Raw genomic sequence first — 27,484 nt, 5'->3', positions numbered from 1 at the left:
GTCCACTCTGTGGGTGCTGAAGTGAAGGTCACAGAATGTAGTGCTCTCAGAGCATTTTGTATTATTCTGTGTAAATTCTGCCAAACAAATGTAATATATGTTACGTTTCGTATGGTGTGGATTAATATATGTTACGCTTCGTATGTTATGGATTCATTTCTAGGTGTCCATCGCCCATTTTGTATGATATGTTATGAATTACAATTCGTATTATATGTTGTGAATTTTCAAAACGTACCATATATTACGAATTCGCAAATGAATGATATGTTACGAATTCTATCTTGGTGGCTGCAAGTTCCCGGACATTTCTGTGGGGAATGGCCCTAGCCCTCTGATCCAACAGGTCCCAGACGTGCTCAATGGGATTGAGATCCAAGCTCTTCACTGGCCATGGCAGAACACTGACATTCCTGTCTTGCAGGAAATCATGCACAGAACGAGCATATGGCTGGTGGCATTGTCATGCTGGAGGGTCATGTCAGGATGAGCCTGCAGGAAGGGTACCACATGAGGGAGGAGAATGTCTTCCCTGTAACGCACAGCGTTGAGATTGCCTGCGAATCCGACCATCACCCCGGTGAGACAAACCCGTGACTCGTCAGTGAAGAGCACTTTTTGCCAGTCCTGTCTGGTCCAGCGACGGTGGGTTTGTGGCCATAGGTGACGTTGTTGCCAGTAATGTCTGGTGAGGACCTGCCTTACAACAGGCCTACAAGCCCTCAGTCCAGCCTCTCTCAGCCTATTGCGCACAGTCTGAGCACTGATGGAGGGATTGTGCATTCCTGGTGTAACTCGGGCAGTTATTGTTGCCATCCTGTACCTGTCCCGCATGTGTGATGTTCGGATGTACCGATCCTGTGCAGGTGTTGTTACACGTGGTCTACCACTGCGAGGACGATCAGCTGTCCGTCCTGTCTCCCTGTAGCGCTGTCTTAGGCGTCTCACAGTAAGGACATCGCAATTTATTGCCCTGGCCACATCTGCAGTCCTCATGCCTCCTTGCAGCATGCCTAAGGCACGTTCACGCAGATGAGCAGGGACCCTGGGTATCTTTCTTTTGGTGTTTATCAGAGTCAGTGGAAAGGTCTCTTTAGTGTCCTAAGTTTTCACAACTGTGACCTTCATTGCCTACTGTCTATAAGCTGTTAGGCCTCTGGCCTGCTGGCCCCCCCACCTCTGCGGAAGCACAGTTCCCGCTCAGCCCAGTCAAAACTGTTCGCTGCTCTGGCACCCCAATGGTGGAACAAGCTCCCTCACGACGCCAGGACAGCGGAGTCAATCACCACCTTCCGGAGACACCTGAAACCCCACCTCTTTAAGGAATACCTGGGATAGGATAAAGTAATCCTTCTAACCCCCCCCCCCCAAAAAAAAAATATATAGATGTACTATTGTAAAGTGGTTGTTCCACTGGATATCATAAGGTGAATGTACCAATTTGTAAGTCGCTCTGGATAAGAGCGTCTGCTAAATGACGTAAATGTAAATGTAAATGTTAACGACCGTTCCAGAGGTGCATGTTCATTAATTGTTTATGGTTCATTGAACAAGCATGGGAAACAGTGTTTAAACCCTTTACAATGAAGATCTGTGAAGTTATTTTGATTTTTACGAATTATCTTTGAAAGACAGGGTCGTGAAAAAGGGACGTTTCTTTTTTTGCTGAGTTTAGTTGCAAAGTAGCTAAAAAGTAGTAAATAGTTGAAAAGTTGCTAATTAGCTAAAATGCTAAAGTTGTCCATGATGAGATTTGAACTCACAACCTTCTGTTGTTATACGTCCAACCACCCATCCACCCGACCAACCACCCTGCCTTAAGTAACCATCTGTTTTATATAGCGATACCAACCGTAACATATCATAGTAGTTAAAGCATCCCAGATATACGTTTACTATGTTACATCTAGTCTATGAGACCAAGCTGAGTGCATACCCCTTGAAAACAAAGACAGGCAGTACACAAAAGTTATTGAGTAAACGCACTGATCTTGCTTCACTTCAAATAATAATATTTTTCTCACGGTAAATACCAAATAAATCAATGCAGCATTGGGTGAATGCGACGGGTGGGCAGAGTTCGCATTGTAGAATGGATGGAATGGTAATACAAATTGCAAACGCCCGCCCGGCGTGCCGAGGGGGCTCAATCAAGTGCACCTACAAGAGGACCTTCACTGTCCTACGTTGCGGTGAGTGACAGGACGCTTGCTGCTTAAGCAACAAGCTTAGCGCTGATAGCTAAACGTACCTACCTCTTAAATTATTTTAGCACCACTGACAAAGAAGACGAAATGGAGGTGCCGATGGATCCCTTGTTTCTTGCATGGAGCTACTTTAGAAGACGGAAGTTCCAACCATGTTCAGATATTTGTTCGAAGATATTAGAGGACAGTCCATACGACCAGGTTAGAAATAGCTAAACTAGTATTTTAGCTCTGCTAGCCAACTCCAGGCATGAATCCAATTTAGCTAATGGTAATAGCTATCAGTAGCATGCTTGCAAAGTATTCTTAGACATTTTCTGAATCATTGCCTATTCCTCATTACTGTATTGCCAGAGATACTCTGCCATTGCTTGCTAGCACATTGTTAGCTAGCTAGCTGTTGGTGGCATAAAAAACAATAACTTATTAGCTAGAGGGCTATCGTCATATCTGGCAAGTTTTTTAATGTGACCCACTTTCGATTTGCGCTATCACTATTTAATCTCACCTTTAGTTAATCTAGCTACTCTTAACTCCAATTGTCTTGAAATGTGCTTGCTATAGCCTAGCATAATTTTTGCATCAAATCTGTCTTCACCTCTTTTCTCATAATTTCACTCACTGCTGTCTTAAAAGGAACCTGACTCCTCATCACATATTTCTGAGGTAACCTCTTCCTGCTGTGCTCCTTTTATTCTGTGTCTCTTGACATGCTCCTTCTAAACCTGGCATGTTTCGAACATGTTGAAGTACAAATACAACGGGTAGAGAAATGTATTAAATATCACAGTAGCACATCGGTGTTGGAGTTCCCTACCTTGTAACATCAATATAAACATAATTTTCACATTGTAAAATCAAATCTACTACCTTTGATCTTGGGCAGGCTGCATGGAGTCTGAAGACCCGTGCTCTGACAGAGATGGTGTACATTGATGAGGTGGAGGTGGACCAGGAGGGGATCGCTGAGATGATGCTGGATGAAAGCTCCATTGCCCAGGTTGCTCGTAAGTCTGAACTCTAAACATTCCCAGAGGGACACGAGTTCTTCCTGGGCAGGAAAAACTCCTGAGCATGACTATAGTCATCTGCAGAACAGCCTACTGAGCCTACCAGCTCAGAAAATCAATATCAATAATATATTACTATTCTGAATCTGTTCTGGTAAAATCTCTCCAAAATGTTCTCAGCTCTTTGAGTGTCCTGTAATGAAGCTGTCTTTCAGGCCCTGGTACATCACTGAGGCGTCCTGAAACAAGTCATGGAGGTGGACCTACTCCAGCTATCAGGTATGTGACCTTTTATATTTACAACTATCTTGTATAAGTTAGGTAAGTATTCCAAGCATTTCCCCTACTGGAATTGTGTTATTACTGTAACAATATTTCTGACAATGAGTCGTGAGGAGCATTATGTACCCTGGAAAAGCATCAGGTTAGTTCTGAACTGAGCTTTTTTGTCCTGAATCTAGGCCCATGACCCAATCGGGACGTCCAATTACAGGGTTTGTGAGGCCCAGTACCCAGTCTGGCAGACCAGGGACAATGGAACAGGCCATTAAGACCCCACGCACGGCACACACTGCCCGCCCTGTCACTGGTGCATCTGGGAGATTTGTCCGGCTGGGAACAGCCTCCATGTTAACCAATCCTGAGGGGCCATTTATAAATTTGTCAAGACTCAACTTGGCTAAATATGCCCAGAAGCCCAATTTATCCAAGGTAAGACTGATGTAACTAATGTACTATAAGGAAATGAACAATGTCTCTTAAAACATACGTGTCGTAAATGTATTTATTGTGGTTATTCGCCTTCAATACGTGTTATGACTGCTCTGTTGTTTTTTTCTGCCCCCAGACCTTGTTTGAGTACATCTTCCATCATGAAAATGATGTAAAAAATGTGAGTTATAAATACAGATATACAGTATGGCTTTGGCTTTTCTTGCAGTTTTTGTTTGTAAGTTTCAGTCTAAAGCGATTTATACCTCCCCTGTCATGTTTTGTGAACAGGCTTTAGACCTGGCTGCTCTGGCCACTGAGAATGCTCAGTTCAAAGACTGGTGGTGGAAAGTCCAGCTGGGGAAGTGCTACTACAGGTCAATTTTTAGCTGATTACTTAGATCTCAAACAACTGTTAGTATACAATGCATACTATACTACCACTACAGTTCTACTACATTGTAACTGTTTGTATTAACAGACTTGGTTTACACCGGGAATCAGAAAAACAGTTCCGATCTGCTCTCAATCATCAGGAGGTGGTGGACACATACCTCTATCTGGCCAAGGTAACGACATACAACTTACAATGTCCCTAATACTCTTTTAACACTGTAAATACTGTGTAACTACACTGTATACAGTATAGATTAATCATCACACAAGGCTTCTCTGTAGCAGATAAATCCTGGTGGTGTGTCACTCAATGACGAATTGTTTCTATAAGTTCAACTAGGTTTATGTTTTTTTATATCAACCAAGTGACCTATTTGTCTTCATTACTACACAAATGGCAAAAATACTTATTGTTCTGTTATACCACTAAAACAGGTGTATCAGCGGCTTGATCAACCTATAACTGCACTGAACCTCTTCAAGCAAGGTCTGGACCACTTCCCTGGGGAGGTCACTCTCTTAACGGGAATTGCTCGCATTCATGAGGCACGTAACATAATTCCTTTGTTGTTTGTTTGTAAAGCGTTCTCTTGCTTAAAGAAACCACAGGTTGAAATCATCATGTCAAATGTGTAACCTGAAATGAGCAGCTGATTGCCTAGGAATTTAGAGCCTAATTGTTTTGCAGCTCTAGTAGCTATTGAATTACTCTACTGTAAAATGAGAGAACAGATGCAGGTTGATCAGGAGGTCCAAAATCAGTCTTTATAGTTATCTGTGTCTCTCTCACAGGAGATGAATAACATCACCTCAGCCACAGAGTACTACAAAGACGTGCTGAAGCAGGACAACACTCACGTTGAGGCTATCGCCTGCATAGGCAGCAATCACTTTTACACGGACCAGCCTGAGATCGCCTTGCGCTTTTACCGGTTAGTCACGCGCGCGCGCACACACACACACCACCCCCTTCAAATCCCTCATCTAACTTTGATTAGTATGTGTGTGCCTTAATGTGTGTGATTTAGTATGTGTGTGATTTAATAATTCTGACAATTTCAGTGGATACACATGCCTTGCATGGTTGCATTATTTCAGAGTTGTCTTTTCCCTCTAACCCTCCTTCCCTGTAGACGGCTGCTGCAGATGGGGGTATATAATTGCCAGCTGTACAACAACCTGGGATTGTGCTGCTTTTATGCCCAGCAGTATGATATGACCCTCTCCTCCTTCGAGAGGGCTCTGGCCCTGGTGGCCAATGATGAGGAGCAGGCTGACGTCTGGTACAACATTGGACACGTGGCCGTGGTGGGTTAGTGTTAACTTAGCACACACAGATGTTAGTTACTGCATCAAGTTACTCTACAGCACCCTCTTCTGTATGCCAACTGGTTTCTCTTGGACAGGATCCACATCTGGCTGAATACTTGAACAAATAGCATGCTATCACTTATTCTTTGCATTTCTGTTTATGCTACGTGCATCTTATGTTTCTCTCCACAGGGAATAGGAGACCTGACTCTGGCATACCAGTGTTTTAAACTGGCCTTGGCCTTCAACAACGACCATGCTGAGGCCTATAATAACCTGGCTGTGCTGGAGCTACGCAAGGGACACATTGAGCAGGTGAATGAACTGGGGTTTTTAGATCTTCAAATATATCATTTTGATCAAATGATAGTTCTGATAAGAGTATTGAGTATGAATCTGTTTTAAATGATATGCTTTCTTTCCAACTGGAAGAAACTTCTTCTAAATCAAATCAAAGTTTATTTGTCACGTGCGCCGAATACAACAGGTGTAGACCTTAGAGTGAAATGCTTACTTACAGGCTCTAACCAATAGTGCAAAAAAGGTGTTAGGTGAACAATGGGTAAGTAAAGAAATAAAACAACAGTAAAAAGACAGGCTATATACAGTAGCGAGGCTATAAAAGTAGCGAGGCTTCATACAGACACCGGTTAGTCAGACTGATTGAGGTAGTATGTACATGTAGATATGGTTAAAGTGACTATGCTTATATGATGAACAGAGAGTAGCAGTAGCGTAAAAGAGGGGTTGGCGGGTGGTGGGTGGCGGGTGGCGGGTGGCGGACACAATGCAGATAGCCCGGTTAGCCAATGTGCGGGAGCATTGGTTGGTCAGCCCAATTGAGGTAGTATGTACATGAATGTATAGTTAAAGTGACTATGCATATATGATAAACGGAGAGTAGCAGCAGTGTAAAAAGAGGGTTTGGGGGGGCACACAAATAGTCCGGGTAGCCATTTGATTACATGTTCAGGAGTCTTATGTCTTGGGGGTAAAAACTGTTGAGAAGCCTTTTTGTCCTAGACTTGGCACTCCGGTACCGCTTGCCATGCGGTAGTAGAGAGAACAGTCTATGACTGGGGTGGCTGGGGTCTTCGACAATTTTTAGGGCCTTCCTCTGACACCGCCTGGTGTAGAGGTCCTGGATGGCAGGCAGCTTAGCCCCAGTGATGTACTGGGCCGTACGCACTACCCTCTGTAGTGCCTTGCGGTCAGAGGCCGAGCAATTCCCGTACCAGGCCGTGATGCAACCAGTCAGGATGCTCTCGATGTTGCAGCTGTAGAACCTTTTGAGGATCTTAGGACCCATGCCAAATCTTTTTAGTTTCCTGAGGGGGAATAGGCTTTGTCGTGCCCTCTTCACAACTGTCTTGGTGTGTTTGGACCATTCTAGTTTGTTGTTGATGTGGACACCGAGGATCTTGAAGCTCTCAACCTGCTCCACTGCAGCCCTGTCGATGAGAATGGGGGCGTGCTCGGTCCTCCTTTTCCTATAGTCCACAATCATCTCCTTAGTCTTGGATAGGTTGTTATTCTGGCACCACACGGCCAGGTCTCTGACCTCCTCCCTATAGGCTGTCTCGTCGTTGTCTGTGATCAGGCCTACCACTGTTGTGTCGTCTGCAAACTTTATGATGGTGTTGGAGTCGTCCCTGGCCATGCAGTCATGGGTGAACAAGGAGTACAGGAGGGGACTGAGCACGCACCCCTGTGGAGCTCCAGTGTTGAGGATCAGCGTGGCAATGTGTTGCAACCTACCCTCACCACCTGGGGGCGGTCCATCAGGAAGTCCAGGATCCAGTTGCAGAGGGAGGTATTTAGTCCCAGGGTCCTTAGCTTAGTGATGAGCTTTGAGGGTACTATGGTGTTGAACACTGAGCTGTAGTCAATGAATAGCATTCTCACATAAGTGTTCCTTTTGTCCAGGTGGGAAAGGACAGTGTGGAGTGCAATAGAGATTGCATCATCCGTGGATCTGTTTGGGTGGTATACAAATTGGAGTGGGTCTAGGGTTTCTGGGATAATGGTGTTGATGTGAGCCATGACCAACCTTTCAAAGCACTTCACGGCTACGGACGTGAGTGCTACGGGTCTGTAGTCATTTAGGCAGGTTTCCTTTGTGTTCTTGGGCACAGGGACTATGGTGGTCTGCTTGAAACATGTTGGTATTACAGACTAAATCAGGGTCATGTTGAAAATGTCAGTGAAGACGCCTGCCAGTTGGTCAGCACCTTGAAAGCGGCAGCTCTACCCTTTAGCTCAGTGCGAATGTTGCCTGTAATCCATGGCTTCTGGTTGGGGTATGTACGTACAGTCACTGTGGGGACAACGTCCTCGATGCACATATTGATAAAGCCAGTGACTGATGTGGTGTACTCCTCAATGCCATCGGAAGAATCCCGGAACATGTTCCAGTCTGTGATAGCAAAACAGTCCTGTAGTTTAGCATCTGCTTTAATTTTTGCTTGTAAGCAGGAATCAGGAGGATAGAATTGTGGTCGGATTTACAAAATGGAGGGCGAGGGAGAGCTTTGTACGCGTCTCTGTGTGTGGGGTACAGGTGATCTAGATTTTTTTCCCTCTGGTTGCACATTTAACATGTTGATAGAAATTTGGTAGAACTGATTTAAGTTTCCCTGCATTAAAGTCTCCGGCCACTAGGAATGCCGCCTCTGGGTGAGTGGTTTCCTGTTTGCTTATTTCCTTATACAGCTGGCTGAGTGCGGTCTTAGTGCCAGCATCTGTCTGTGGTGGTAAATAAACAGCCACGAAAAGTATAGCTGAAAACTCTCTAGGCAATTAGTGTGGCCTGCAATTTATCACAATATACTCTACTTCAGGCGAGCAAAATCTAGAGTTCCTTAAATTTTGTGCACCAGCTGTTGTTTACAAATATGCACAGACCGCCCCCCCTCGTCTTACCGGAGTGTGCTGTTCTATCTTGCCGGTGCACCGTATATCCATGTCGTCATTCAGCCACGATTCCGTGAAACATAGGATATTACAGTTTTTGATGTCCCGTTGGTAGGATATTCGTGATCGTACCTCGTCTAATTTATTGTCCAATGATTGCACGTTGGCGAGTAGTATTGACGGTAACGGCAGCTTTCCCAGTCGCCTTCGCCGGGTCCTGACCAGGCATCCGGCTCTTTGTCCTCTGTACCTGTGTCGCTTCCTCTTGCAAATAATGGGGATGTCGGTCCTGTGGGGTGTTTGGAGAATGTCTTGTGCGTCGTCTTTGTTGTGGAAAAAATCTTTGTCTAATTCGAGGTGAGTGATCGCTGTCCTGATATCCAGAAGCAATTTTTTGCCGTAAGATACGGTGGCAGAAACATTATGTACAAAATAAGTTACAAATAACGTGAAAAAAACACATAGTAGCACAATTGGTTGGGCGCCCGTAAAACTGCTGCCATTTCTTCCGGCTTGCTCTTCTGAAGTATTTTCCACGGTGGTTCTTTTCCATATGATACAACACATTATTTAAAGTCTTTAGTGTACTGCTTATGATGTTTTTGGTATTGAGTCTAATTCAGGTTGTTTTTGTTTTGATGTCCTTTCTTTTTTTTCACAGTCCAAAGCTTTCCTCCAGACCGCTGCATCAATTGCCCCTCACATGTATGAGCCACACTTTAACTACTCCACTCTGTCAGACAAGGTAACCAGGCACTTCATCTGCACTTTTATTTCAATTTCAATAAAAACACATTGCCTGGTATAAAACACTGTTTTTAGTCATGAGTGATTATATGAATTGATATGCTGTTGTCTTTTGCTGTGTCCAGATTGGAGATCTGCAGAGTAGCTACACGGCAGCCCAGAGGTCAGAGGATGCCTTCCCTGAGCATGTAGATACCCAACAGATCCTGAAACACCTGCGCCAGCACTTTGCTGTGCTGTGACCTACTGACCGACACACCTGACTTGACAGTCCAAACTTCCTGTGTGATAATTGACTTAGTTGTCGTAGAGTGCTGCTATTGAACAACAGTGACTGGCCTCCTCATGTTCTGGTTAGACATCATCACAATCTACAGAAAAACATTCTTCTGTTAGATGATGGTATCCAGGCTAAATGATACAAAGGGCAATTTGGCTTGGGCAACTCACTGCACAGCAATTATTATTAAACAGTCATTTACAACTGCCTGGCCTAATGCAGGTCTTATTAGTTGTAATTGAAGTGTTTTATTTGCAGCCAAGATTGTTTCAACTGTTGGTTCACATACATGTGTAATAGTATTTAAGGTACTTTTAAGCACCGATAGTGAATGTACATAATAATGTATGAACATGGAAGAAACACATATTTACTATAGTACATATATTTATACTGCTATATTTTTTATAGTGTATTCAGATGTAAACCTGGGATGTATTTTGGTATTAACATTACTCTTGTCATCATTTGTAGTCTGTCTTGTTTGCAAGGAGTAAACTATAGAAAACATTTTTTTTTAAGATGCAGAACTAATTAAGTTGTGTTTAACTTTACAGTATGACAATTTCTTTTATCAGATAAAATGTTATGTAAAACGTAGTTACATTTGATTCCAATGCTTATTATTTTGAATGTATGTATTTACTTATTCAAATTATGGAAATTTTACTGTAATTTCTAAGCTTTCCTTTGATTTTATTTCACATATCCATTTCAATGGATGTGTACACAGCATCATTCCAGGACTTTATGGGATTTAATTTGGGATGGATGGCCGCACAGTCCTCCATTCCATAGTGGTCATTGGGCTGTTTCATGCCAGTACCTTTTAAACCAAATGAAATGTTACTTCCTCGACATTCTGGTCTTATCCGGAATGATAATGGTACAGTGGAAACATTAACCAAGTACCGCTTGACATGTTGGTCTACACAAATACATAGAAGATCATGCATGATTATACCTGTATCCAGTCCATTGACTTGTGCAGCTCTTACCCCTGAGTCAGCTCACTCCCTTTAACCCATGTCCAGGTGCCCTCTGTATCCTCTTCCTCCTTCAGTCCTATCCATAACCCTTTCATGTGCATGGGTTCGGCGTTAAACTGCACTTTGTGTATCATCTTACTTATGAATGCCTGAGCAAACAAACACAACAAGCCAGGAAAGAAGCTGAATGAATCATTGATAACTACGGCTTTAGGACAATCTTTCTCTTGTACGGTGCTCTCAAACCATTACAATGTAGAGGGGCCTACTCCATGGAGTGGGGTCCTTTACAGCGTTCTACAAAGACACATTGCATAAAACTTATGAAAATGATAGTTCTTCTTGTATGCTGACCTGGTATGTACAGTTGAAGTCGGAAGTTTACATACACCTTAGCCAACTACATTTAAACTCAGTTTTTCACAATTCCTGACACTTAATCCCAGAAAAATTCCCGTTCTAAGGTCAGTTAGAATCACAACTTTATTTTAAGAATATGAAATGTCAGAATAATAGTATAGAGAATTATTTATTTCTGCTTTTATTTCTTTCATCACATTCCCAGTGGGTCAGAAGTTTACATACACTCAATTAGTATTTGGTGCATTGCCTTTAAATTGTTTAACTTGGGTCAAATGTTTCGGGTAGCCTTCCACATGCTTCCCACAATAAATTGGGTGAATTTTGACCCATTCCTCCTGACAGAGCTGGTGTAACTGAGTCAGGTTTGCACGCACAAGTTTTATCGGTTCAGCCCACAAATTTTCTATAGGATTGAGGTCAGGTCTTTGTGATGGCCACTCCAATACCTTGACTTTGTTGTCCTTAAGCCATTTTGCCACAACTTCGGAACTATGCTTGGGGTCATTGCCTATTTGGAAGACCCATTTGCGACCAAGCTTTAACTTCCTGACTGATGTCTTGAGATGTTGCTTCAATATATCCACATAATTTTCCATCCACATGATTTTCCATCCTCATGATGCCATCTATTTTGTGATGTGCACCAGTCCCTCCTAGAGCAAAGCACCCCTACAACATGATGCTGCCACCCCCGTGCTTCACGGTTGGGATGGTGTTTTTCGGCTTGCAAGCGTCCTTTTTTCCTCCAAACATAACGATGGTCATTATGGCCAAACAGTTCTATTTTTGTTTCATCAGACCAGAGGACATTTCTCCAAAATGTATGATCTGAGGTGCTAAATAGAATAAGTACATTCAAGTTACCAGTCTCAGAAATCGGCAATTAACTGCAACCCAGATTGCACCTCACAGAGTTCAAGTAACAGACATATCTCAACATCAACTGTTCAGAGGAGACTGCGTGAATCATGCCTTCATGGTCGAATTGCTGCAAAGAAACTACTACTAAAGGACACAAATAATAAGAAGAGACTTGCTTGGGCCAAGAAACATGAGCAATGAACATTAGACCGGTGGAAATCTGTCCTTTGATCTGATTTTTGGTTCCAACCGCACTTAGTGGGACTATCATTTGTTTTTCAACAGGACAATGACCCAAAACACACCTCCAGGCTGTGTAAGGGCTATTTGACAAAGAAGGAGAGTGATGGAGTGCTGCATCAGATGACCTGGCCTCCACAATCACTTGACCTCAAACCAATTGAGGCAAAGGGTGGCTATGAAGAATCTAAAATATATTTTGATTTGTTTAACACTTTTTTGTTTACTACATGGTTCCATTTGTCAAGAAAATCCCTTGAATAAGTAGGTGTATCCAAACTGTTGACTGGTACTGTACTTAGAGAGAGAGATGCAGAAACAAGCTGTTGAACAAGGTTGGTTAAATTATGAATAATGCCAGTTTGGAACTGTACTCACTTCTACAATGCACAAAATATGACAATAAACGTCACGCTTCCAGATACAGCAACACTTCAACCCCCCACCCCTCAACCTCTCTCTCACGCTCACCTGGTCTTTCACCTCAGTTTTAAATGATGGCCCATGTCTTACCTTCTTCTCCCAGCTAGCTACCAGAACCAGGTGAGCTCCATGACTTAAACAGTCTTTTCTCGCCTCTCCCCAGCTTCTAGGCTCAATGGTGACAGAAATTGCAAAGTAGTAACACATTGAGTTTAGCAGATCCCATCTTGGCAAACATAGGCCAGAGCTTTCCTCTGTGAAGACAATGTTTGTTTACTAGTCAATAGATCAAATCCTAAGTAGGGTGTCTCACACAAAGTTATCTCACCAGGTGAAGATATTTGGGACTGCAGTTGTGTCTTCTCCTTGCGAAGGCTCTTAATCTGCTTCTGAAAGTTATCGTTGCTGGTTGTCTGTTGCTTGAATTCTATCTCTTGTTGGTGAAGGCTATTGAGCACTCTGTGTAACTTTCTCTGGGCCTACTCTTTAGAATGAATCACATTTTGTGCACTGGCAGCACCATTGAGGCCATCTCCATTTTGAAGTAGTCCATTTTCTTCTACTACTACTTTGGTGAGTTGGCAAATAAACTGAAAGGGTGCACACTGCCACCTAGATGATAGACATATTTCCCATTATAGTAATGTGTTGGAGGGGCTTTCAAGTGGATTTTTCCAGTCATATTTGGTAGATACTACCTTCCTACTTGGTTATGAACGCAGCATACATTTTGTGTAATGATGCATTCATAACTGAGTGGAAAGGTGGTATTTATCACATTCAGGGGTTAAAGTAGATTGAATTTCTTACCGGTACTGGACACCCAAGTGCCCGCACGCATTTTTTTTATACTACCAAAAATACAGGGTAGCCTACTCTGTTGACAACAAACAGATCAATAAAAACGATGTTGTCTGATCCATGTATAATTGGCCTACGAAAAGTGGAGACACAAATACAATATGAAGTCCATCACCTGGAAGAGGAAATTATTATTGTGGCATTGACCCAATGACAAAGTGAATATGCACATTCACCGGGGATATGGCCGACGTTCTCCGCTGGTGCCCATACTGTTCCCTCAATTAAATTAATAATTTTGAAAACTAAAAGACAGATTGGAATCTTTTCATTGTCATCTCTTAGTCTTTTTTTGTAAAATTTTAGCCATTTGCTTTCCAAACAGTTTTCCCGCGATTGTGTTTTTAATATTTTGCAATATGCCTTGCTGGGTCTCTTTGCTTTTCACTGACAGTCGCAACTAAACAATCATCTATTATTTGGTATTTGCAGCTATGCGATTTGTAAAAAATCCCGTTTTTTTTTGTTTATGAAGCTAATGATCCTCTGTGGCCAAATCATACTTTCTGGTGCAGTAGCCTATTTTTAAGGATTGTATTTATTTATCTATAGACAGGAGTAAGCCAGTTAGGCTATTATACTTTTGGCAATTTAATTACATTTACTTTAGGGAAAGCTTCCCTTAGCCTTATGGACACACCGCCTATGCCTTTTAATGTGGCATAAACACAACCAGTCATTATGTTTATATCTGATTGTCAAACAATCACTTAACAAATGCGCTCCTATAGGCCCCCCGCGCAAATTCGTCCACTCACAAAGTAATATCAGCATCCAAACCCCAACAGTGCACTGATGAATGGAAAGACACATCTGTTACAAAAGACCTACGTGTATTGTAATAACATTCTATGATTGTCATTAGGCCTACTCTTGTAGCCTGAATTGATGCATCCTCTGTTGTCCACGCACTCATCTCCGCCTTGTCCGCGAGCGTCTCAGCCAAATATCTCTGCCTTGTCAAAATATAAGTGTGCTCCTCAAACCACAACACAATTTGTTGCGTATACCACCACCTGGTTTCGAGTCAATTCGCACATTTTTAATGGGCCTGAAATGTCGTAATGTGAAATAATGGTGTAGCCTATAGATTTTTGGGCATGTTGTGATAGGCTCGATTTACCGTAACCGCGTACCCCCACTATTTATTTTGCTGGGACGCCATACAGGACCGTCCCGCCTTACTTTCACCCATTACCATATTATGAACGCAGCATAACTAACTTGAGTGTTTCCGGGTACTAGCCTATGTCAAAGAGAACATATCATATTGTCAAGAGAGTCAACTAACCGCTCTGACAATACAAATACATGTTCGCAAAGGCGGACGGCAGGCGGAAGGGGGTTAGCTCAAGCGTGAACATTCTAGCCAATGAGAGGGGAGATACGCACGTGAACGACAGAGACAACACCGATATAAAATATATTTTTATCAAAGTTACTGGATGGCACGTGCGTCCACTTATATCAGTACATTTGTAACAACCTAAACATTACGAAACGTATATTCGATCAAATAAGACTCTCGTAGTAAATTAGCAATTACATTTTTTTTAAATATAAATTCGACACTCTCATAGACTTCCATTCAAAAAATCCCGACTTGGTCTGCTTATCGCTGTATTCTTGTGCGGACAGATTTTGTGCGGAGTTGAGCCTCTCGATTCGCCTCTCCATCTTTGCCTATGCATGGACATGGAAAAGATGGACTCCTTATTGCGCTGTGGCACAGTCTAGTGTGCGGTACTGTCAGCTTCCTAAATGTAAAGTTAGTAAAGTGGGTAAACTGCAGATAGTAGACAACTTAGTAACGAGTATCAGATCAGGAGAGATGGTTATTGAAATACTGCGCATTAACGTTAACGTCCAAAGGTTTCGAAGGAGACTAGGCCAAAAGATTTCCTGGTAACTTGGTAACTGTAGCTAGCAAATCAACAACACTATTGCAACTCTGTTGCACGCTATATTGCTGCAGTTTAATATTCTGTGCAACAGCCTAGCCTATTCCTAGCTGGAATTCTACTCCCCCAAATTTGATTTTAAGGAAATATATTTTACGAGTTTGTTTACGAAATTAATTTGTAGATAGTTGACGAGCTTTACATATACTCAAAATGTCACTTGAAGACTACGAAAGGCATTACGCCTCGCTATATTCAGATTCTGGGAGTGAATCTGTCGCCAGTGGGCGATCAACGTCAGTATACAGCGGCGAGGAAGAAAAGTTACATTACATTCCGATCCGTATCCTTGGAAGAGGGGCATTTGGCGAAGCAACCTTATACAGACGAACAGAGGTAAGCAGGTCAAGATCTATTTCTACAATTCTTGGCGAGATCACAGGAATATGCTAGTGTATGTCACTGCCACACACACACAGTTTTGTTAAGACCAAGAAGGCCTGTTTATTAGTGATCTACAATAGCTTCCCCTGCATGCTGTGTGAATCTCTCACCAAACATGGCCAGTAGCCTCTGAGACAGTCTACTTTAGTTTTCATACCCCAGTGGGAAATGCTTGCATGAGAGCAAGATTTATTACATTTTCAAGCCATTTGACAAAACTCCTATTATCCCCATAACTTTGCACAACTAGAGCAATGTTTAAGTACAAAGCATGGTTTGTATTTATATGAAAACAGCAGGAAATCGACAACCTTTTGTAAAGGTTAAACCTTTTAGTTTACTTGCTGAAATAATAGTTTGTTTGATTAGAGCCTACATCATGTATAGTACATTATTAGGGATATACCCTGTTTTAGCATCTGTTATTATTATCTTATTATTATCCTATTACATTTTCTATTAGCAGTAGCACAATAGAAAAATAAAAGGAATACAGTTCATTTTGTTTAACTTTGAGGAGGCCATTGCAGTAAAGTTGTGCTGCCTGAGGTCTCTCAGAGCGCTGTTTGTTTTAGCCTTCACAGTGAAAGTCTTTCTGATCTCGTACTGACCGTTCTCTGTCTGTTCCCTGTCTATCGATCTACAGGATAACTCTCTGGTGGTGTGGAAGGAGGTGGACTTGAACTGCCTCTCAGATAAAGAGCGTAAGGATGTCACAAACGAGATCAGCATCCTCTCCATCCTACAGCACAACAACATCATAGCCTACTTCAACCATTTCATGGACAAGGACACTCTGCTCATTGAGCTTGAATACTGCAATGGTGAGATATGGCAGCATCTTATCACTTGGAGTTAGTGTATTTGTATGAAATACTTTTGGGATATTAAAGATGTATTATTAAGTGTCTTTATTCAACATAATACTTTGTGTGATAGGACAAGGATATTGATATTGGCTCAACTGAAATATGATTGCTCCAATTGTCTGGCATTTACAGTAACAATAGAAAAAAACAACTGTCTTTTCAATTTCAGGAGGAAATCTTTATGATAAAATCAACCAACAGAAGGGGAAACTCTTCACTGAGGAGGTATGAAAATGAAACCCAACATGTCGTAAGAATGTATTGTACCTAAGGACACATAATGGCTCTGACTTGGCCCTAGTTAGGAACAATGGTGAACATTTAACTCAATCTTTTCCCCACCAGTTTTTAATATCTTAAACATCTTAAATACTCCCAGGTTGTCATATGGTACCTGTACCAAGTCGCTTCTGCAGTGGCTCACATTCATAAGGCTGGTATCCTGCACCGGTAAATACCAGGGTTGGGTCCGGGCTTTACTCGTTTATTGTGCTACAATATGCTTTGATTATGTGTATTGTATGTAAGCTGTGTTGGTTATTAATACAACAGTCCTCATTGTTTGATCTGGTCACTATTTTATTTTCTGACCTATTTTATTCTTCTCCTGAAGGGATATCAAGACGCTGAATATCTTCCTAACTAAAACCAACCTTATTAAGTTGGGTGATTACGGGCTGGCTAAGAAGCTTGACTCACAGTTTGCCATGGCTGAGACTGTAAGTTACATTGAAGTATTAACCTGGAAAGCTGCGCTTTTCTGGTCTGTTTTACGTTGACCAAGCAGATCTCAGTTACATAGAGCTGCAGAAAACGAACTCACAGCCATTATAGTTACTACAGAGTGTATTACAGAGCTATTACAGAGTGTATGCTGATCAAATTCAGTTAACAGATTTGGTGGGCAGACTGAGCACTCAACCAAATCAAGTCCTGAGAGCAGTGTGGTTGTTCTGTCCCTTTGTGGGCATGGTCTACATGTCTCTCCCTGAGTGTACCGAAGCCTGCTGTATCTGTAGACAGCTTCATCCATGGACGTTCACTCTGCCACAGGGACATGACTTCTGTGTGATGGAGGCGGTCGTCAGAATTGGCAGCAGCGAGTGTGCATCTAATTGTCTGTTGTGACCTTGAGCAGTGCCATTATTTTCTGACGACGGCCCATATGGATAGCTGGAGCATGTGTCATAGAGTGTATTATGAGGCTGCGCATGTCTGCTGCTTTGACTATAAATAGCTTTCGTTACAATACCCTTTTAGAATCCATGGGAATGTGAAATATTTTGTCAGAACAATTGAATATGTTTTACTGTGCATATTTTTCATAGCCATAGTTTTGTCATTCTTTGATTAGGACTCACTCAAGCTATTTTTATTTGCAAGTGTTTTGTGCATATTCACATTTAATTTTGTGTAAGGTATAGATAACATCTAAGTTACTTTTTTGTGCATTTTCCTGTATAAATCTAGTGTGTAGGAACACCATACTACATGTCTCCTGAACTGTGTCAAGGCGTGAAGTACAACTTCAAATCAGACATCTGGGCTATGGGCTGTGTCATTTTTGAAGTCTTAACTCTGACCAGAACATTTGATGCTACGGTATGTGCCCTGCTTATCCTTTACCCCCATTGTCTGATACACATTTGCCTGCTATTATCATTTGTTCTAATGTTAAATACATGGCATTGACTGATTATGCTCTGTTGATGTCACTTTAATGCATTTCCGGTTGTCTGTTGCTGCTTGTGTCCATGTAGAATCCGCTGAACCTGTGTGTGAAGATAGTGCAGGGAAACTGGACCATGGAGGTCAACTCTGATGTGTATTCTTCGGCGCTGATCAAGCTGGTGTACGAATGCTTAGATCAGGTGAGGAACCCATCAGCAATGTGTACAGTATACTGTCATTTCAGTCTTTCATGGCTGTCATCGTCAGTGCGATAGAATTTAGCATCAGCCAAAGCATACACTGTATGTAGGGAATCAGTTGATGTAAGATATTACCACACATTTTCTACATGCAGAAAGATGTGTGATGGATGGTAATGTAATGTAAGATACATTGATTTGCAGGATCCAGAAAAGAGACCCACGGCCGAGGAGATTCTGGACCAGCCAATCATCTCCTGCCACAAGCAGTGAGTCTGGTGAACGGGGGAGAGAATGTGGTGGGACGCCTGAAAGATTGAGAAGATGGTGTGATTGTTCAAATAGGTGTAGAGACATCATCAAAACTGCTGTTTTCATTGTGTAAACAACCTCGTTTTGTTTCAGGGAGCTTGAGGACAGAGTTGCCTTGCTGAACTCAGCAATGAAAAAACCAAAGTATGTTGAACACATTCTCACCTAATCATGTAAATGTGGTATTTGTTAGATGATTTTGTTTAATGAAGTTATTTTGTGACTTGTCTATAGGTTGAGCACAGTGACTGAGAGCCCTGTTGCTGTAGTGACAACACGCTCTAGGGAGGTGTATTTCTGGGGAGGGGGAAAGTTCACACCCCAGAAACTGGATGCCTTTAAAGGAGGCAGTGGTGCCCAGCATGTTTGTGCAGGGGAGACCCACTTTGCTGTGGTTACCGTGGAGAAAGAGCTGTACACTTGGGCTGTGAGTACCATGCTGTTCCTTTAAGTCCAAGGCAGAAAATACATTACAAGAACTTTAAAGTTGTTTTTGTTGATGAAACATGTGATCTTTGATGTCCTGCTTCCATTTTAGAGTGTCCAAGGTGGGGCCAAGATGGTGGGCCAGCTGGGCCATGGAGACCAGGCCTCGTACCGGCAGCCACGCAAGGTGGAGAGGCTCCAGGGAAAGGCCATCCGTCAGGTCGCGTGTGGAGCAGATTTCACCGCCTGTGTCACTGGTGAGTTGTGTGTCTGTGTGGAGCACTACTTCTGTGGCAGTAGAATAGGATGTTTACAATGGGAGGGCTCTGTTGTTGTTGTTGTTTTACAACAGAGTCAAACAATTCAGACAGCAATTTGCAACCCTGTGCCATACAATACGATTTGGTCTTGTTTGAGGACATGCTGTTGATGTGTTTGGTTTCAGATGAGGACCAGATGTACATGTTTGGTTCTGACTACTACGGCTGTATTGGAGTGGAGAACGAGCAGGGCATGGAGGTGCTAGAGCCCGTGCTGTTGGACTTCTTTGAGGAGCGACCTGTCAGGCAGGTGTCCTGTGGGGACAACCATGTGGTTGTGCTGACCCACAGTGGAGATATCTACTCCTGGGGCTGTGGAGAGCATGGTATGTACCAGAGCGTTGATACTGAGCGACAAGGTAGTACTGCATGTCTACCACCATGCCTCTCTCAAGCTCCATATCCGTCCCCCCTTATCTTGGCCAGTAGATGGCGCTATGATGATGTGGAACATAATTCATTTCAGTTATTTTCCTCAGGGCGTCTTGGCCTGGACTGTGAGGATGACTTTAACTCACCCATGCAAGTAAGATCCTGCCCTTTCTTTTTCAGCAGAGAGCTTGAACACATATCCTGTAAATATGCTTATGGAGAAAGGGGCAATGACGTCTCAATTTTATTGTCGAGACAAATGAATGGAAATGTGTTTGAGTCCACCATTTAAATCAGTAGGCAGCATAATGTTGTGTATTGTCTGGCATTCACAGGTGGAGATCCCCAAAGGAGCCATTATCTCATCTGTGTCCTGTGGCCTTGACGGAACCTTTTTCCTGACAGAGTCTGGCAAAGTCCTGGCCTGTGGGAACAACGATCTGAACAAGCTGGGTCTGAACCTGGGAGTCTCTGGCCTCAAAAACCTTCCTGGAGAGGTACAGCACCACATTCCTCATCCCAAGATCCACTCACAGGCTCTTCTCATTCCTTTAAAATAAGGAATAACACCAGTAATGGTGGAGAATTTAAGTTTTCCTCCTCTTCCAATGTCAGGCCTACCAGGGGATACCATACACCACCACACTCACTCTGGTCAAGCAGCTGGCCAGGTATAAGATCCAAGTCATTTCAGCTGGGAAGACTCACACTGCTGCCATTGACGGTACAGCGACCAGACTCTCTCCTGTCTCTTTCTTTGAGCCCCCAATTATTATATATATTTTTTTACATTTTAGTCATTTAGCTGACGCTCTTATCCAGAGTGACTTACAGTTAGTGCATTCATCTTCAGATAGCTAGGTGGGAAGAAATTGATTTTTATATCAAAACATGGTTCTGACTGAACTCTGACATTGCAGAACGTGGGCGGCTGATGACCTTTGGGTGCAACAAGTACGGTCAGCTGGGTGTAAAGGACTTCAAGAAGCACCAGGGTGTCCAGCTGCTGTTGGGGTCTTTCGGGGGGAAGGTGGTCAGCAAAGTGTCTTGTGGAGATGGCTTCACCATCGCAGCCACGAAGGGTCAGAAACACAACTAAACTTGAACATTCTCTGTTGCAGCATGTTGTTGTCATATACTGTTCACTGTGTACAGTGCATTGACTTTTTCCACATTTTGTTACTTTACAGCCTTATTCTAAAATGGATCAAATAGTTTTTCCCCTCATCAATCTACACACAATACCCCATAATGACAAAGACATTTTAGCAAATGTATACAAATAATGTAAGTATTCAGACCCTTTACTCTGTACATTGTTGAAGTACCTTTGGCAGCGATTACAGCCTTGAGTCTTCTTGGGTATGACCCTACAAGTTTGGCACACCTGTATTTGGGGAGTTTCTCCCATTCTTCTTTGCATTCTTCTCTTCTCAAGCTCTGTCAGGTTGGCTGGGGAGCGTCGCTGCACAACTATTTTCAGGTCTCCAGAGATTTTGGATCGGGTTCAAGTCCGTGCTCTGGCTGGGCCACTCAAGGACATTGAGAGACATGTCCCGAAGCCACTCCTGCGTTGTCTTGGATGTGTGGTTAGGGTCGTTGTCCTGTTTGAAGGTGAACCTCCGTCCCAGTCTGAGGTTCTGAGCACTCTGGAGCAAGTTTTCATCAAGGATCTCTCTGTACTTTGCTCCGTTCATCTTTCCCTCGATCCTGATTAGTCTCCCAGTTCCTGCAGCTGAAAAACATCCAAACAGCATGATGTTGCCACCACCATGCTTCACCATAGGGATGGTGCCAGAGTTCCATTTAGGTTTCATCAGACCAGAGAATCTTTAGGTGCCTTTTGGCAAACTCCAAGCGGGCTGTCATGTGCCTTTTACTGAGGAGTGGCTTCCGTCTGGCCTCTCTACCATAAAGGCCTCATTGGTAGTGCTGCAGAGATGGTTGTCCTTCTGGAAGGTTCTCCCATCTCCACAGAGGAACTCTAGAGGTCTGTCGGAGTGACCATCGGATTCTTGGTCACCTCCCTGACCAAGGCCCTTCTCCCCCGATTGCTCAGTTTTGCCGGGCTGCCAGCTCTAGGAAGAGTCTTGGTTGTTCCAAACTTCTTCCTTTTAAGAATTATGGAGGCCACTGTGTTCTTGGGACCTTCAATGCTGCAGAATTATTTTGTACCCTTCTCAAGATCTGTGCCTCGACACAATCTTGTCTCGGAGCTCTGCGGACAATTCCTTCGACCTCATGTCTTGGTTTTCGCTCTGACATGCACTGTCAACTGTGGGACCTTATATAGACAGGTGTGTACATTTTCAACTCATGTCCAATCAATTAAATTTACCACAGATGGACTCCAATCAAGTTGTAGAAACATCACAAGGATGATCAATGGGAACAGGATGCACCTGAGCTCAATTTTCGAGTCTCATAGCAAAGGGTCTAAATACTTATGTAAATAAGGTATCTGTTTTTTAGTTTTTTTTAATACATTTGAAAAAATGTCTAAAAACCTGTTTTTGCTTTGTCATTTTGGGGTATTGTGTGTAGATTGATTTGGGAAAAAAATACTTTTATCCATTTTAGAATAAGGCTGTAACAAAATGTGGAAAAAGTCAAGTGGTCTGAATACTTTCCGAATGCACATCATTTTCTTGCTTTATTCTGTTAGCTGGGAGTCCTCTGACCGACATGAGTAGGACTCAAAATGATGGAGAATACTGGTAGCACCTCAGGAACAGGATTCCTGTTTCAGGTGCTGGAAGGATATTGGCAAATTATCTGTGGACCAATAGATTATTTCTCTCTGATCCTTTCAGACAATCAGATCTTTGCCTGGGGAAATGCAGGAAACGGACGCCTGGGAATGCCCGCTGACAAGGGCTTTGGATCGGAGGTTTGCCCTGCTTTACCACGACCCATTTTCGGCTCCCTCCACCATGTGCCAGACCTCTCCTGTCGCGGCTGGCACACCATTCTCATCATGGGTTAGCCACTAGCCACTTACTTCTGTTCTAACACCAGCTAACCATTTGTTGAAAATACTGTTGAGATTGATTGATTCTGTTCTCTGTTTCAGAAAAGGTTCTCAACTCTAAAACTATACGCTCAAACAGCAGTGGACTTTCAATTGGCTGTGGTAAGTAAGATGGCCATGGTCTCTCTGGTTACATTATCATTACATTCACAATCTTAACATGTACAAAGTTTGATACCAGTGTGGTAATGTACTGACCATGTGGTGTGTCCTGGTGTTTGTCGGTGCACACTAAGGGCTAGGCCAAGCCTCTACCACAACTGTGGATCTGGAGAGTGAGCCAGGCTCAGAGACAGGGCTGCGTGAAGGGGGCCTGGGGGGCACTAAGGAGGCCGACACAGACGAGCGACGCATCGAGACCTCCATGATGTCTTTAACCAACCAGACCGGCGACAGCTCCTGCCCCTTCTGGCTGCGCAAGGTTTGGAATCAAAACCACAAAGCATAGTGAAAGCCAAAACAGAGAGGGTTATGGCCACTGAATGTTGTTTATGTCCCTCCCTGTCCATCCTCCCTAACAGGAGCTACAGGATGCAGAGTTCATCCCGATGCCAGAGGATTTCAGAGGCTCCATGCCTGGCCCAGTGGCTCCTTCTTTCCCCGAGAGCATCACACTGCCTTACGAGGAGCTGCAGGAGCTGAAGGCTGCAGCCGCTGCTGCCGCCACTGAGAAAGAGCTCCCGGTAATGACCACCGCATGTCTGGATCCTCGATACTTGACTACATCCCCATGCCAATGCCTCAACCTAACCAAGTGTTGTTTCTTTAGACTGCTCGTATGGGCTGTGACAGGGTCAACGGGTTTGAGGAGGCAGGAGCCTGTAAGAAAGGGGAGGCGCCAACTTGCTGCAGAGGAAGCAGTGAGGTAGCACAGGTATGTGCAAGATAAGCCCTTACACACATTGTAACAGCACAAGACTGCACCAGACAGTAGTCTGTGAACATATCGCAACAACTACAGAGAAACACAGAACAAACACGAGCAGCTGCGATATGTTCACAGACTACTGTCTGGTGCAGTCTTGTGCTGTTACAGTTGCTATTTTCTTTTACAGTTGCGAGAGACAGTCAATCGTCAAGAGGCAACCATCCAGTTGTTACAGAAGCAGGTAAGCATTACTCACTACAGACTGTCTGTCTAGCACCTGTGAGCAAAGTTGTGTAGTAACACCGAGTCGAGTCCCTTTTCTGTAAAACCGCTCAACTCCATTGCTATGCAGACAGATACGTGTTATCAAGTGTTGTTCTCCATGATAACAGTTCAGTGATCAGCTCAAAGAGAACGAGAGACTCTGGACAGCAATCAACCGTCTGACCCTGCGAGAGGCAGGAACTGAAAATAACTGCAACCACCAATCCGGTCACAGGCCTGTGGAGGGACAGGGAGGAGCCTCCAATCATGACGGGGACAGATCTGATGGGGCAAATCCGTGAGAAAAAAATCCTGAATCTGTGCTATACTATGCAATGAGTGGTGGTGGCTCTGTGCAGTTAAGTCCATCCAAACAGGTCCTGTAGATGGAGTGGCTAGGCCATATTGAGAAGAGGAATATGTTAGCAAGCCAGTTCCATTGGTGAACGGCAGGGAGAAGTAGGTTTAAGAAATTACAAAAGGGATGAATAGTCTGAGAGTCAATTGTGTTCTCCTTAACTAGGAACAGCTAGCTGATTAATGGATGCCCACTGACCTCATCCACTTGCAAGAGAGGTCTCGCTTCTTTTCACATTGCGTTACATCATATTTCTTCGATATAATCCAATCTGCATGATAACGTTGTATAAATATACATGAGAGATACCCTGTATGAACACTTCCATGTTGTAAGCTATAATTAAGTGACGGTGACAGGAAAAGGCCTACAGAAACTGATCTGCAGTGATCTGGACACAGACAGATTGACATCTTGGCTTTATTCAACATTAAGCAACCAACTTCTTGCAGTGTTATGTAGGCTAATGTGAAATATGAGTAAATACTTTGGTAGTAATGATGATGTTGTCACTGACTGACTACTGTCAACTGAGGTCTAGGATTGCGTTTTGTCCCACATTTTAATTGATGATCACAAGTGGGCACAGCTTACTGTAGAGAGAAGATTGTTTTGGTGTTCTTCCATTGTTTTTGATATATATATATATCCTCCTGTTTTATCTTGCAGTTATTTCTTGTGGTTATTAAAACCAATGTGAATTTAAAGTACTGCTTTTTTGCTCATTCCTCTGGAAAGCCCTGAGCCCTATTTTTGATAACCTACCAATGTTCTTCATATGTGATGCTGTTCTAAACAAAATACTAAATACTAACTAAAAGGCATATCAAATAGAGCCTAAGAAAGCTATACCAGATATAGTATATTTTATATTACATTTACCAAAGATGTGTTTAGTTTTAACATTTAAGTATTTACAATGTTGTGTCTTTCATGAACAGCTTGCTATACTGTATCTGCAAAAATGGCATGTGAAATGTGAGGTTCACTTTTCAAACTACTGATTCATTATATACAATCACTTGTCTTTTTGTTGCCTTAAGATGATAACCTTGAATTTGTTTGAACTAGTATTTAAAGTGGAGGAAATGAACCATCAAATTGCAATCTTCCTTCTGTAATACTTAATGTCATGAGAACAGTTCAAGTCCAAGAATTTGAGAAAAGCTTGTTTTCGTAAACTTCATGGTAATACTGTGTTTTTTTCTATTACATTTTTTTCTGTTTTTGAGTATTCATTTAATCATTATTTTTACACTATTTGTGAAAAGTGTAATATTCAGATTTGGTGTATTTCTTTACTCTGGGTGGTGTGTGTGTACGTTTTTAAGTGTCCTTTACCAACGGCTTATAAGCTTGCAACTCTTTTGGTTAGTGTGCAGTTAATTGATACAGTACAACACTGGTGGAATTTTCTTTGTCCATGCAAGAGAAAAAGATGTCCCTATTCCCTAGTGCTTTTGCATACTCTTTAAACCAAAGATTGTGTTGTGATGAATTGTGCACAAAATATAAAAAAAATGTGCCTTTAGAATAGGATATGCATTTTATACATTTTGTTTGATGTTGATATTATGCCTATACTGTGTTTATTTTTGCAATCCATTTTTTCAATGGCTTATCTGACCCTATGCAATTGAGTGGGTGTAAGATGTTACAGTTGTCTGACTTTCCACCATTCACAGAGGAACCTTTGTTTTATGCTTCATGTAAAAATAAAACACACAAACCATTTTGGTCTAATGAATTCAATGTTGAACCGAACACTGCAGACAAAGCTAAAAAAAATGTTTTTATTAATTTAATTTGAACCCTTTTTGCATACTGTCATTAATTTTGTTAGGCAGTATCAGACACTGTATTTCTAGTATTTACAATTAGGCATGACATTTAAATCGTTACAAGTTTACTGTAGTTCCCCCCACTTTCAAAAGCAGTGTGAAAAAGAATGTATGCAAACTAAAAACATGGGGCGCAACTTGGGATGGGGGGGGAAATGTCTTCGTCCCCACATTCTGAAGTTGCATTTTTGTCCCCCCCAGTGTTAGCATTGGAATGTGATACAGGACCATGCGGACGCCTCTGAGCGGTCGGATAGGCTGTTTGGAGTGTTTGTCCGACTGGATAAACAAAATATACATATATATATATATATATATATATATTGCAGTTTTATATATATATATATATATATAATTATGCCCCCCCCCCACTTCTAAAACGAAAAGTTGCGCCCCTGCTAAAAACTACTCCAAAAGCCAAAATTCTTGATGTTCTTTCAAACAAACATGTTATTTTGCTCTATGAAAATGTATTTAGTTTTGCATGCTTTTTATAAACATCAAAAATATGAAGCATTGCAAATGATTTGGCTTTTGTTAGTGGCAGAGGGCGGTGAGTTGCTTTTGCCAGCTGCGGTGGCGGGAGGTGGAGGGTGGCTCTTGATGTTCTTCTGACACTTGGGGATATGTTGCTCTGCTGGACCTGGGGCAAACTGGCAAGCACAGTGAGGGCAGGTCAAGTGTTCATCATTGTCTTGGATAGGTGGTTGGCCCTGCACAGCACCTGTTGCATGAACATGGACATGGCACAGATTGCGAATTAATGCCTCATTTATGCCTCCAGTTGTTCTTCTTTAGCTGTAAATCAAGGCCAAAACCATATTTACCAGAGGTGCATGAATAAGAAATTAGAAAAATACCATTATTTCTTCAGTAAGATAAACACGTTTTGGGAAAACTCCAGATAGGTAGGCCGGTCGAATCTAGCTTTCTGGTCGGCTGGAACTACCTACCAAGCAGATAGCTAGGTCCAGCTGGCCGGTTAGACAGCTAGGTGCGTCTGGCTGGCCAGCCAGATACCTGGGTCCTAGCTATCTGGGGGGAATTTGGCCCCCATAAGAGTATAGTTGAAAATCCCTGTCATAGCCCTTCTAAGGATAGTCTTTCCACTCCCTATTTAATCTTACTCTTGTGATTGACTGGTTCAAACCAGGTTTGCTGCATGTCACAATAATGTGTTAACCCACTTAGCTAAAAACCTATAGGGATAACACCCTTGGGGGTGCGCCCCACAGTTTGGGAACCACTGATGTAAAGGACGGCATGGTGCTTGCCCGAGTAATGGTTTCCCTTGA

General features: G+C 42.7%; 2 protein-coding genes across 2 annotated transcripts; both read left to right on the top strand.

Annotated features, from left to right (window-relative positions):
- Positions 1 to 2,167: 2,167 nt before the first annotated feature.
- On the top strand, positions 2,168 to 11,268 carry LOC106591546 (tetratricopeptide repeat protein 8). The gene is made up of 13 exons (XM_014182805.3): positions 2,168 to 2,408; positions 3,094 to 3,214; positions 3,433 to 3,496; positions 3,679 to 3,928; positions 4,065 to 4,109; positions 4,220 to 4,305; positions 4,410 to 4,497; positions 4,760 to 4,870; positions 5,117 to 5,256; positions 5,458 to 5,632; positions 5,828 to 5,950; positions 9,210 to 9,293; positions 9,421 to 11,268. Exons 1-13 carry the CDS (start codon positions 2,295 to 2,297, stop codon positions 9,535 to 9,537), a joined length of 1,518 nt encoding a protein of 505 aa, XP_014038280.1. The 5' UTR covers positions 2,168 to 2,294; the 3' UTR covers positions 9,538 to 11,268.
- Positions 11,269 to 14,971: 3,703 nt separating this feature from the next.
- Positions 14,972 to 26,081, top strand: nek9 (NIMA related kinase 9). Its single transcript, XM_014182743.3, has 23 exons — positions 14,972 to 15,609; positions 16,304 to 16,481; positions 16,696 to 16,751; positions 16,906 to 16,976; positions 17,140 to 17,245; positions 17,997 to 18,128; positions 18,287 to 18,397; positions 18,602 to 18,666; positions 18,803 to 18,853; positions 18,944 to 19,136; positions 19,248 to 19,392; positions 19,581 to 19,781; positions 19,935 to 19,981; positions 20,163 to 20,324; positions 20,443 to 20,551; positions 20,748 to 20,909; positions 22,641 to 22,808; positions 22,901 to 22,960; positions 23,095 to 23,279; positions 23,380 to 23,541; positions 23,628 to 23,732; positions 23,914 to 23,967; positions 24,119 to 26,081. Exons 1-23 carry the CDS (start codon positions 15,427 to 15,429, stop codon positions 24,290 to 24,292), a joined length of 2,880 nt encoding a protein of 959 aa, XP_014038218.1. The 5' UTR covers positions 14,972 to 15,426; the 3' UTR covers positions 24,293 to 26,081.
- The last annotated feature ends 1,403 nt before the right edge of the window (positions 26,082 to 27,484 follow it).

The sequence above is a fragment of the Salmo salar genome, chromosome 01, assembly GCF_965601325.2.
Source record: "Salmo salar chromosome 01, fSalSal1, whole genome shotgun sequence".
NCBI classification, from domain to species: domain Eukaryota; kingdom Metazoa; phylum Chordata; class Actinopteri; order Salmoniformes; family Salmonidae; genus Salmo; species Salmo salar.
The sequence above is the reverse complement of the archived record's forward strand: the minus strand, read 5'-3'. Positions and strand labels throughout refer to the sequence as shown.

Bases quoted from the DNA above. Each gene is read 5' to 3' on its own strand.
- nek9 (XM_014182743.3), top strand. From the start codon at position 15,427: ATGTCACTTGAAGACTACGAAAGGCATTACGCCTCGCTATATTCAGAT. The intron at 18,398-18,601 runs GTGAGGAACCCA...ATTGATTTGCAG, and splicing joins TGTACGAATGCTTAGATCAG to GATCCAGAAAAGAGACCCAC. The intron at 19,982-20,162 runs GTAAGATCCTGC...TGGCATTCACAG, and splicing joins ACTTTAACTCACCCATGCAA to GTGGAGATCCCCAAAGGAGC.
- LOC106591546 (XM_014182805.3), top strand. From the start codon at position 2,295: ATGGAGGTGCCGATGGATCCCTTGTTTCTTGCATGGAGCTACTTTAGA. The intron at 4,498-4,759 runs GTAACGACATAC...CCACTAAAACAG, and splicing joins CATACCTCTATCTGGCCAAG to GTGTATCAGCGGCTTGATCA. The intron at 9,294-9,420 runs GTAACCAGGCAC...TGCTGTGTCCAG, and splicing joins ACTCCACTCTGTCAGACAAG to ATTGGAGATCTGCAGAGTAG.